The sequence below is a fragment of the Triticum aestivum genome, chromosome 2A, assembly GCF_018294505.1.
Source record: "Triticum aestivum cultivar Chinese Spring chromosome 2A, IWGSC CS RefSeq v2.1, whole genome shotgun sequence".
In the NCBI taxonomy this organism is placed as follows: Eukaryota; Viridiplantae; Streptophyta; class Magnoliopsida; order Poales; family Poaceae; genus Triticum; species Triticum aestivum.
The window spans coordinates 19,334,056-19,346,218 of NC_057797.1; the positions used below are offsets into that span (position 1 = coordinate 19,334,056).

The 12,163-nt window shown below is 50.6% G+C and overlaps 1 protein-coding gene across 4 annotated transcripts; it reads left to right on the forward strand.

The window, feature by feature from the left end:
- The first annotated feature begins 9,422 nt into the window (after nucleotides 1-9,422).
- Nucleotides 9,423-11,358, forward strand: LOC123184345 (uncharacterized). Of its 4 annotated transcripts, none has more exons than XM_044596493.1 (4): nucleotides 9,441-10,204; nucleotides 10,284-10,408; nucleotides 10,737-10,770; nucleotides 10,875-11,358. In XM_044596493.1, exons 1-4 carry the CDS (start codon nucleotides 9,971-9,973, stop codon nucleotides 10,959-10,961), a joined length of 480 nt encoding a protein of 159 aa, XP_044452428.1. In that variant the 5' UTR covers nucleotides 9,441-9,970; the 3' UTR covers nucleotides 10,962-11,358. The 4 variants fall into 4 exon arrangements, 2 of the variants coding, with proteins under 2 accessions (XP_044452428.1, XP_044452427.1); XM_044596492.1 differs by having other exon boundaries at nucleotides 9,455-10,204; nucleotides 10,706-10,770; XR_006492949.1 differs by having other exon boundaries at nucleotides 9,423-10,212; nucleotides 10,706-11,358.
- The last annotated feature ends 805 nt before the right edge of the window (nucleotides 11,359-12,163 follow it).

The window sequence follows — 12,163 nt, forward strand, 5'->3', positions numbered from 1 at the left end:
CACACGTGCCTTGGTTGCCTAGGATCAGCCGACAACATGGTGACCAACCTCTCACAGGTCTATTAGTACACCTTTTCTTGGGCTAGCCTGACCTGCGAGATGAATGTGCATGCCATTGGGGTAATGTCTGACTGCATGATGTTCCTCCTGGTGACCAGCCTCTCGCGGGTCTGTTTGTACAACCTTTTTTGGCAGCATAGGTTGTGGTTCATATTTCAGTTTTGCTAGAACTCATTTAGATGAGATTTAATTTGGTCTCATTCACCTTTTATAGCCATTGGATGAGATGCTATAAGATGCGTGTGTGCTGGCGTGGGTTGTATCCGTTCTTGTTTTTCAGGTGAATGAGACCAAATTACGTCTCATTTAGATGAGTTCTAGGTACTCCCTTCATATTTTGCCAATCTCATGAAAGTCACCGTGCAAGCTTCTTAGAAACCAGAGTATTTCACGGAAAGAATCGTGGTTTCGAGAGGGAATGAGGCTGTTTTGAAGGCGAACTGATTGTTTCTTTGTCGATTGGCGTTGAAACCTTTTCTGTAGTCAACACACACCATACAAGTTCCATTTTAAAATTTGGCAATTTTCAGGGTTCATTTCTTATTTTAACACACTTGGATCCGCCACTGCGTCATCTAACAACTGAAACATAGACACCAGGTCAAATGACTTTGTTAATTGCAACGACATTTTCAATTTCATTACACAGGTTCAAGTCATCACGCAACTAACTCCAGCAGGTGTTGAAGCACCTAGCCACATACGGGTGAGTAATCCTGGAGTATATGTACACAGCCATACCCGCTGTTCTAATTTTTTTTTTGCAGTGCCAGTTTCCTAGAAATGTGCATGGACTCTTTGTTAGAAACTTTCAGCTTGCTTGTGATGTCCACTTAATCATAACGTGCATACGGCAATAACCTCAACGTCACATGGATTAATGCGGGGCACTGGAAATGGCTATGTCTGTAGTAGTTGTGATATTCCCAGTTGTTTCTCCGAAGGGCGCTGATCTGCGCCGGTGCGCCGGCCCAACCGTTGGGCCGGTCCAGCACCAGCCGTCCGATGCGCCAGTCAGGGCCGTCAGATCTGGGTGAGATTCCTTCGAGAAAATTCTCCCCACTGCAGCCGCCCCCTCGCCGCACCGCACCGCGGGACGCCCTGCGCCTCGCCGCACCAGCCTCGGCACGGATGGCAGCTAGCCACCTCCGCCGTCGGCCGCAACTGGGCGACGAATCCGTCGCAACTCCGCCGCCGCCGGCCATTGACACATGCAACACTCGCCGCGGTTGCAGCTAATCCGTGAATGGACGTGGCAAAAATTCAGACAGTTGTAGCAAAAACGCCACCGGAACTCGAAGCCGCGCTTGAAGCACCATGGCCTCGTGAATGGATGTAGCAAAACACGTCTCCAGTAGTAGCAAAAAACAAGGTTGTTGCAACAAAAATGTCGTAAAAAAGCACCACAGCTTCATGAATGGATGTAGCAAAAACACAGACGGTAGTAGCAAAAATTTGACACGGTTGTAGCAAAAATGGCCACCGTCGCCGTCGCCGGTCGCAGAAAATGGACGCCGTTGCAAAACCAGAAGACGGTTGTAGCAAAAAACCAGGCTACTTCCAGCAAAATTAAAATACGGTAGTAGCAAAACTTGGTCTGATCTAGCAAATCAAAAAAGATGATAGCAAAAACTGTTTCCGGTTCCAGCAAAAAAAGACACTGGTTCCAGCAAATCATGATGCCGGTACAAGCAAGAATAAATGCCGGTTGTAGCTCATGATTTGCCGGTTGTAGCATGTTGGAGTCGCCACCGATGTTGGTTGTAGCTCCTCGCATTGTCGCTTCCAGCTTCTCTGACGGCAGCTTCCAGCAAAATTGCTTGTGGTTTGCAGCACCGGTGGCAGCCTGCGGTCATCCTTGATCACTGCCATCGCGTGCCACCGGTTGCCACTCCCGCTCATCGTCGTTGTAGCATGGTCGCCGCCGTTTGAAGCGCCCAATCCCACGCCGCAAGCTGGGTTGCCGCACAGCCGCGCTGATGGATGGGTGGCCGCTCGCCGGTGTAGCGCGGGGCGGGTGGATGGCGGCCGCTCGCCGGAGTAGCGCGGGGGTGAGTGGATGGCGGCTGCTCGCCGGAGCAGCAGGGTCATGTGGATGATGGCTGCTCGCGACATCGACGGCGGTCATCACCGGCAAGAGTTTATTTGGGGAGCAACGGGGAGAAGATGGGCGAGAGGATAAGGAAAGGAAATAAATGGTGGAGTGAATCGTGCGGGATGATAGAGACAGGCTAAGCGGTGGTGGGTGGACCTGTTGCCAGCGTGGACTTGACCGGCGGAGTTTCAGCCGGTCGATCGGCGTGAAACGTTTCCCTTCTCCGAATCCACTGAGCTCGAAGCACCCCAATCTGCCTTACTCCCTCCGTTCCAAATTACTTGTCGTGGTTTTAGTTCAAACTTACTCCCTCCGTTCCAAATTAGTTGTCGTGGTTTTAGTTCAAATTTTGAACTAAAACCACGACAAGTAATTTGGAACGGAGGGAGTAGCTTGGACTGGAAGTAAAAGCATGACGAAGCATCCCTACGCTGAGCTCAGGGATTTCCAGCCGTGACACGTTGGACGCTTCCGTCTGTTTTGAAGAGGTAACACGTTTCCATGTTTGTTCAGGTAACCCATCATCTATCTTCTTCTAACTTCCTCTGTCTGGTTAGGTTGTAGAGATATGCTAGAAAAACTGGCTATTAATCTCCAACGACTTTACGAGAATGACGTGTGGGCTGACCTGACCGTATATATGGCAGCTATTGCTAAAGGACACAAGCTGTTGCGTGTTGCCATTTGTAGGGCTATGAGGGGGAGGAGGAGGGCCATTTGTAGGGCTATGAGGGGGAGGAGGAGGGCGTGGTGCCTATCCTTGAGTCAAATTTCTTTAGCGAAAAAGATTAAGTATATGTGATCTATCCTGAAGCATTTTTACCTGCCCGTCAGTAGCTTGAAAAGCATAGTTTGTCCCTCGAAAGGAAAGAAATACTAATGCCCAACCGCTGTCCGTAATCGATCGAGCTGTCTGATGGCCGCCGCACGGACGCACGTACCCGGCCCAGACCGAGCTCGCCGTTGGCGGTCACTGCGACGTACGATGTGATCGTGGATTTTGACGTATCTAGACAAATCTAAGACAAATAATCTAAAACGAAGGCAATACTATATACGAGCAACAAGCTGTGCTGTGCGTCAACGTTGCTCGATCGCTGGTGATACTGGCCATGCATGCATGGTGCCACGCTACCGCTGACGTCCTTCAGGGCAGGCTGTTAGGTTGTGCATGCTGGCCGGGTGGGTGCTCCATGATCCGGGCCATGAGGTCACCAACGAACTCCTTCCCTCAAAAATAGTGTACAAACGAACTCCTGGAAGTTTCCCGGGAAGTTCCAGGACTCTAGGGCACAAACCTCATAGAAATACTACGAGGATGCATGCAACTGGTTGGCGTTAGTTTCTCTAGATAGATATAGTAGTGTTTGCTTCGAGAGACGTGTGTGGTGTTCCACACGGAAGCGTCACAGACGTATACCCATCACCGACGTGCCTTCCATCCGCTTTCGCCCGGGCCGCCCCTTTTTTGCCTACTTAAGCCGTATGTGCCTCGGCGTCCGTGGAAGCAATCACTCCCGAGTTAAACCTATCTCAATCGATCGAGCACTCCTCCTCCACCACCGTAGCATCTCTACAGCGACCAACCTCATAGCACCACCGACACACACGTCCGTCTCAGTTCCCGGCCGTGTTCTTACGTTGTTTTCTAGCAGTACGTTGCTCTATTTCATGGCACCGCCGACGCCACCTATTCTTGTTCTGATTGTTGACTCTGACGGAGGCATCAGGATTATCTGTATTCAAGATGAGGGCACGCAGTAGTAGCTGGTGCACATATCCTCTGCTATCTTTATATCCAAGCTGGAGCTCACTTTGCATGGTACGTGTGCAGATCGATGCGAGTAATTGATCGGTTGTTTCGTTTCCGTTGCCTTTGTTATGCTTTTGATCCGCCGAATATGCTTTCTGTAAGATGCATGGTTTGCTTACTTCAGTGGTTGTGAGCAAATGTGGAGGCTCGGTTTTGCGAAGTGGACTTACTTAGCATTTCCTTAATTAGAAGTTTCCTAGCAATTATTAGCCAGTCTGTGACCGGTTCTCTTTGATATGCTTGTTAGTTATTTCTACTAATTCATGTGGGTGCTTCACATTAGGGGAAATGTTCAAAGAATATTGTAACATAGTTTTCTTCTCTTTTGTAAGTGTGCTTACTGCTCAGTTTCATGTCCCTTTAATTATGGACTTTCAGTAATTCATGTTTGTTCTCTCTGAAGGTATGGAAACTTTCTACATGCCGCTGCTACACGATCGATACACATCGTACAGGGCAGCGCGGAGGTAAACGGGAGATTCTGTCCACCAAAAATCAGAGCCGTCGTTGCTACCGCAACCATATCGTCGACACTGCTGCCAGGGCGAGCACACATCTCATCGGTGGCTGCATATCCTGGCCAACTATCCTGCTGATCTGATGCCGAGGAGAGTTGTCTTGATGGTGTGTATCTTGGATTGTTGAACTAGCTGCAAGAAATTGACTTGTAAAATATGAACGGTTTTTCTTTTCTGTATTCTGTTTGTGACATATGAACTGCTTGTGAAGTCATCAGTTTGTGAAGCCATATTTACTTTGAAAGTTTTATATATATGCCAAGAATGGCACTATGACAACTATAGCTTACACATAGGTTTGCGTTTTCTTTCTCCAATACCTAGTAATATTTTTTTTTGGCAAAGATGGTAATGGTCATATATATTAATGCCTTTACGAGTGGAGGTCAACTTCCATTTCCACGACCACAAGAACCAAATGGTGTCTCGGAGCGCACATATCGTCTCGGTCATGCAGGTGTTTAAGTTCAATTTCTGTAACATCGCAACTTAAAAAAGCCTTGTCATTTCTTGAATAAAACTATAAAACCCTCACGGTAGCAACACATCTCTGAAAGGCTTGTGATGGCGTGCAACTTCCCATCGGGTAACAACAATCATAGGAAGCCGCTAGGCATCAGACTAATTACTAATTGCTCGTGAGAATTACAAATTATAGTACAATCACATGGTGAAGTCATCCATGCAACTGATTCCGTCAGCAGTCGGAGTAACTTCCTCCACAGGTAAGTATAAGGTGCAATACTACTTCTCTTTTTATTTACTCTACATGTTAGATGTACCCTAAGTTAAATTTTATAAAATTTGACCAAATATATACTATCAATGTAAACTAATATGATGTGAAAACAATACAAACATATACAATAACAATGTTGAAATTAGTGGTATTGGTTTGATATTGTAGATATTAATAAGTGGTTCTATAAACTTAGTTAAAATTGACATGGTTTTACTTTAGAAAAAACTGGAGTAATGTGCAAATTAAATAAAAGTGAGTAAGTACGTACGGTAGCCGCATGTCGGCTAGAAACTTCAAGTTACTTCTGATTTCCACATTAATACTCCCTCTGACCTGAATACTTGCCGCAGAAATGGATTGAAAACCTCATGTTGGCTAGAAACTTCCGAGTTACTTCTGATTTCCACATTAATACTCCTTCCGACTTGAATACTTGTCACAGAAATGGATTGAAAGCCTCATGTTGGCTAGAAACTTCCAAGTTGCTTCTGATTTCCAGGTTAATACTCCCTCCGACTTGAATACGTGTCGCAGAAATGGATTGAAAGCCTCATGTTGGCTAGAAACTTCCAAGTTGCTTCTGATTTCCACGTTAATACTCCCTCCGACCTGTAAACTTGTCGCGGAAATGGATAGAAATGGATGTACCTAGAAGTAAAAATACGTCTAAATACATCTATTTCTGATTTCTATCCATTTCAGAGACAGGTAATTCAGTACGGAGGGAGTACAAAGTACAACAACATTCGTAAATCTGTGTTTTTTAACTATGAACAAGAATTTCATGCGAATATATATACTAACAGCTTGATTAATTAAGATGAAGTAGACTGGTTACAGCCTAAGCGTTGGTTACCTGTTCATTTTCTAACAAAGTCACAAGATCTGACTACCGCGTGTGCCCGACCGCTGATGCTGCACGCCGCGGAGAACACGCGTCGGCATGTTGATCTCCCCACTCACGGCTCGCTGCTCCTTCCTGGAAGCGGCGGTCGCTCAGATCACGTCACCCCCGGCCGTCCCCCCGAGCAGGTCGATAAATCATGCTGTTTGACGTACGTCCACCTGCTGCACATGCTGGGCTGCTGCCGGTCATGGCGATGTACGTACGTATGGAACGTTGGTGCTGCTGCTTGGCCTGTGGCACCTACGATATATACCGGCACCGCCGACGGCTGACCCAGCACAAAACTTAGGGCATCTCCAGCCGCACCCCAACAGGCCCTTCCCAGGCAATTTTGCCGCGCCGGCGCCAAAAAAAGGCCTCAGTCGCGCCCTCAGTAGGCCGTTTTTTGCCGGCTCGGGCCAAAACTGGTGCCGGCGGACCCAGGCCGAACCCGGCGCCCTGAGGGGCGCTTGGGGAGCCAGCACAAGCGAAAAAGGCGCGTGGGCCCGCCCTGGAGGTGACCCGAGGGCCTTTTCCCGCCGTTTCTTGACGCTTTTCCCTCGCATCTCTCCCGCTCGCTCGCCTTCCTCCCGCCATTCTCCCCCTTTCTCCCGCCAAACCCCTCCCGCTCGCCTTCCAGTCGCCGCCATGCCGCCGAAGAAGTACGCCATGCCGCGCGCGGCGGCAAACGCGACTGGCGCCGTGGTCCAGCCGAAGCAGAGGAAGCCGAGGGCGCCGCCATCGAAGCCGTCGGGCCTGTCGAACGCCGAGTGGAGGGTGGAAGTTCAGCGGCGTGAAGCAGTCACCGCCGACAGGCGGAACAGGGCCATCGCCAAGAAGGCCCGCGATAACGCGGCGCGCGCGGGGGCGTCTTCCTCATCGGTCGACCAGGCGGGGATGAATCCACCCGTCGTCAGCCACGCCCAGTACGCGCCCTGGGGACAGCAAGGCGCCGGATCTCCATGGGGTTCATCGTCGCCCGGCTACGCCGACGGCGATGCGCACGGTGGGTTCAACCCAAACGTGGCCTTCCCTCATGGTCACCCTGCTACGCGCACGCCCTCACCCGCCTTCATCGACGTGCAGTACCCTCCATACAACTACTCGCCGCCCGCCTCCTACGCGTTCACACCGACGCCCCATCTCTAGCGTGGACCGCTGCCCTTCTCGCACCTCGGCGACGCCGACGACACGGGAGCCGACATGGACGACATCATCGCGACAGGATCGACCGCGGCCGCCGCCTCTCCCGGGTTCGCCACCCAGGACGAGGTAGTGGATCTCAGCGGCGACATGGAGGCCGAGCTCGGCTACGTCTACGGCGAGGACGCGCAGGAACCCGAGGAGGAGGAGGAGGAGCCGGCTCCTGTTCCGACGAAGGGGCGCCAGAAGAAAAAGAAGAGGGCGGCCAGGTCAGGCGAACCGCGCATCAAGTGGACGTCCAAGGAGGAGGAATGCCTCGTCGAAGCATGGAAAGTCGTCTACCTCGACCCGACCACCGGCGCGAACCAGAGCTTGAAGACGTACTGGGACCGCATCAAGGCCGAGTTCGACTAGCGGAAGCTCGTCGACCCCTACTACCAAGGCGTCTACATGCAGCGCAGCTCCAAGGCGATGGCGAACCATTGGGGGCGTGTCCAGTTGGCGTGCAACAAATGGCATGGAATCGTCGAGGAGGTCGCGGCTCACCCGGAGAGCGGCGCCAGCGTTGAGGATCAGTTGCTGCGTATGTTCGCCATGTATCGGGGCGACAACCAAGACGCCGACTTCAAACACCTCCACGTCTACAAGCGCATTGACAAGTGCGAGAAGTGGGCGGAAGTCCGACGTGCCCTCGACAAGGCCAAGGAGACATACAAGCCGGACGCGACTACTCCGGGCGCGTCAGAGGGGCGGCCGGACGGCCACAAGTTGGCGAAGAAGGGGAAAAACGCCGACGCGGCAACCGCGCGAGTGCAGGAGTCCATCGAGCATTGCCTCGCGGACGCGCAGGCCCGGGCCGTCCTGCGCGAAGAGAAGACCGAGGCGCGGTGGTCGTCGCTGATGAGGAACAACGCCATCAAACTCGACCTGCTCCGGACGAACGTCGCCGCGAAGAAGAGGAACACCGACATGGCTTTTCTGATGGGCGGGACGGACATGCTCCAGAGCAATGACGAGAAGCTCAAGGCGTGGTACCTGGTGCAGCGCGGCCTCATCCTGAACGAGCTGCTGACGGCAACGCCGACGACGCCCACGACGCCCACGACCACACGGACGCCAAGCCCGGACGACGCCTCTATGCCCAGCAGTGTTGAAGGCGCGCCGACACAGTCCAGCACCGAAGCAGCTCCGACACCGCCGAGCCCGCGCACGCCGACTCCGCCAACGCCTGGAGCCGACCCCGCCGAGTGAATCATTGCGCACGCGAACTTTCGGCAACGCCGCTCTATTTTTTGTAACGCCAGACTATGTCCGATCGCCGGATTTGCGGCGTCTTTTGTGACTGGGAACGCCCAAGTTTAAATTTCCCGCATCCTGGGGCCGGCGCGTGAGGGCGTGACTGGGCGCTAGGTCGCCCCTAGGGGCCGAACTAGCGCCGGTACGCCCCCAGGCCGCTCTATTTAGGCGCCCTGGTGGGCCGAACGGCTGGAGATTGTAGAAGTGCATGCTCTAGCCAATGCAACCAAAAGACCGATCTGAGAGAGAGGGCCGGACATAATACGTCAACACTCCCCCTCACGTCTATGCTCATTCAGAGCTATATGACGTGGGCAGCGGAAGCGGGGGCGGGCCGCAATTATTTATTGCGTTTACCGGGTTTTGAACCCTGGACCTCTTGGTTGTAAATTCATGCACCTAACCAGTTCATCCATCAGACCGATCTTATGGAAGAGACTAGGCAGCATATTATACGTCAACACTCCCCCTCACGTGTGGCTCCCTTAGGCCTAAACGTGGACCGAAAGTGGGCTGCAATTTAATTGCGCCAGCCGGGTCTTGAACTCAAGACAGATGCCCTTAGGCGTCAAGCATCGAACGTAACATCCCACCGGCACGACCATCACCTACGCATGCATGGGCAGGGGGGTCGTACCATCGTACGTCACGGAATGGAAAATGGAGATCTCGAATACGGGCTCCACGTCCACTCCGTGTCACCATACACGCGGCAACGGAGACCATGACCATGATCATCACAGGCAGACGAGAGAGAGCGAGGAGATAACTCACCGTCTCCTTGAGCTGGCTCCTATATATGCATTCCACCGTCCACATCCACACGGCAGCAAAACCAGATTGGAGACAAAAAAAAAAGATCTCGGCAAAACCTCGCAGCGGAAAAGAAAGCAGATTTATCATCATTACTTCACAAAGTCACAAGACCACATGTACCCAACCGCTGTTGATGCCGCGTAGCTCGGCACATTGCCACGTAGGTTGATCTCCCTAGCTCGCTCTGCCCTCCCTCCACGCGCCCGTTCCCCCGAGCAGATCCATCAAGCTCTTGGACGTCCATCTGCTAGCTGCATGCTGGCGTGCTGCCAGTCATGGCGACGACGTAAGTAACGTCGTTGGTGCCGCTGCTCCTGCTTACCCTGTGGCACGATATATAGCGCTGACCCAGCACGAAACTTACGGGCCAAGCAAGATCAACAGGCATCACCTACGCATGCACGGGCAGTACAGTCGTACGTCATGGAAGGAGGGAGATCTGAGATGCGTGTTCCACGTCCACACGGTGTCACCACATACACGCGGCATCGGAGACCATGACTCCATGAGCATCCCAGGCAGATAACTCCTTGAGCTGGCTAGCTGCCATGCGTTCGAGCGTCCACATCCACATCCACACGGCAGCAGCAGCAGCAGCAGCATGGAGCAAATCAACATCGGAAGCTTGCCGGGCGCGCCTCGTCCCGTCGTCAGCCCCACCGCCATTCACCAGATACTCGTCGCTATTACAAATAGGCAACCGCATCTCTTCATTCCGTCCATTCTCGATACTCCTCCCCCTACCCTACTACTCCCGGCTCCTCAATCTCCTCATCAGCCGCGCAGGGACGATCGACCTCCATACATAGGACGATCTCAGCCGTGCGGTGCAACGGTAATACGGTATTCTCCTAAGGATCCTTCCTTCTTCTGACTTCTTGTGTTCATGCGTGCTTTGCTCTGGTGCTTTATAGACGCGCTCTATATGGCGCCGCAAACGACGGGTCCTATCTACGACCCGGCGCCTATTGATCAAGTCTGGATTATTGTTGACAAGGATGGAGGGATCTATATTGGCAGCGATGACACCGAATAGCCGGTGATACTTTGATCTCTCGTCTCAATTCCTTTGCTATCTATTATGTTTTCATCTGCATACGGTATCGCTATAAGTAATCAGTTATTCCGTCTGTGTTTCCATTGCCTTGTTATGTTTTTATCCACTGGAATATATATGCTTCATGCATACACATATTTGCAGCCTATACAAGTTACAGTCAACTTGCTTGCTTAATTCCCCGAAAAAAAAACTTTCTTGCTTAATTATGAAGTTGACTATGAGCGCGAGTTGATTAGCCTGTGTGTGACTAGTCGTTGTCTCTAACATGCTTGTTAGTTTATTATCCTGTCGGCTGCTTGTTCCACAGGCGGGACCTACAGTTCAGATTACACAAATATTCAGTGAGTATTTCCGTTTCTTCTCTTTATATTAGGTGTGCTTTCCGCTCAATTTGGTCTCGTAACATCTATGTCCTTTCAGTAATTCGAATATTTTTCCTCTGAAGATATGGAAACTTTCGACACAGCGCTGCTACGCATACGACGACATACCAACCTCTCTCTGGTGCCCCCTCATCCTTTGTGGCCGATGAGGTTGCATCTCGCCAACCGGACCTGCACAAGGATTTGCGGTCCTCTGGAATGCCCACGAGCGTCCCAACTCCCAATCCTCATATTTTTCGTTCGTCGTCATTGCTGCCATGACCATGCTGTCATCGTCGTGGTCACCCCTTCAACCACGCATCTCATCATTGACTGTATCAGCTATTCACCTGTCCTCCTGTCATACCTGCTGATTTGAGGCCGAGGAGAGTTGTGGTGATTGTGTGTATATATCTTGGATTATTGAACTAGTGGCAAGAAATTGTCTTGTAACACATGTACTTGCTGTTTCTCTACTCTATTTGCGACATATGAACTGCTGGTGGAGCCATATGTACTCTGGAGTGCGTGCGTGCGTGTAAATAATATGGCATCATGGTATATCTACGAAATTTCGTTCTAGTTGTCCTCTCTATTCAGTGCTACTAGTAGTTGAATATGAGATACCTTCATTTCATATATAAGTCCTCAAAGAAAAACAAGAGATTTCTAAACATCTTCAGAACACATAGTTTTTTTTTTCGAATATCTTTAAGAATACACATAGTTGATATTAAACAAGCGAAATATAGTACTTTGCAATAAACGATGAAGACAAAATGTTCACACAACATTTGCAAATTAAGCAACCTAGATTGAGGAAGGAAGGTTCCTCGTAAGCTCCCTAGAGCTAGGGAGACGATACTTAACCACCAAGATTCACGGAAGGAGAGGATAACTCTTGGGAGCATCACCATTCATGAGAGCGTCCGTCACAGGCAGCCGCACGATAATACGTCATGGAACAAAAGGAGATAACTACTTCTAGAGCTGGTTGTATGAGGATGCCCGTATATACGTTCTCCTCGAATAATTGAATTTCTCTTGTGGAAGCAGTTTCCCACAGTTGAGTATGCGACCGGTTGCCTATGAAGATCCCTTCTTATTCACTTGTAAGGATATCCTTTATTTTTCTATATTCAGTATGAAAACGATGTGTATGACTGGGAGCATAAAAATAAGGGAACTATGTGCATATGTCTGGTATGATAGTAGCCTTGGATTTCTGATGTGTTTGTTTTTTTAATCTTGGAGCTGATCAAGAAGCAAACTTGTACTACTTCATATAACTAATCATATGCCAGTAGATGCTCCAAGAATAGTTTTAGATTTGGCCTTATATATATTTGCTGTCACCAGTGCGCGGTGATGT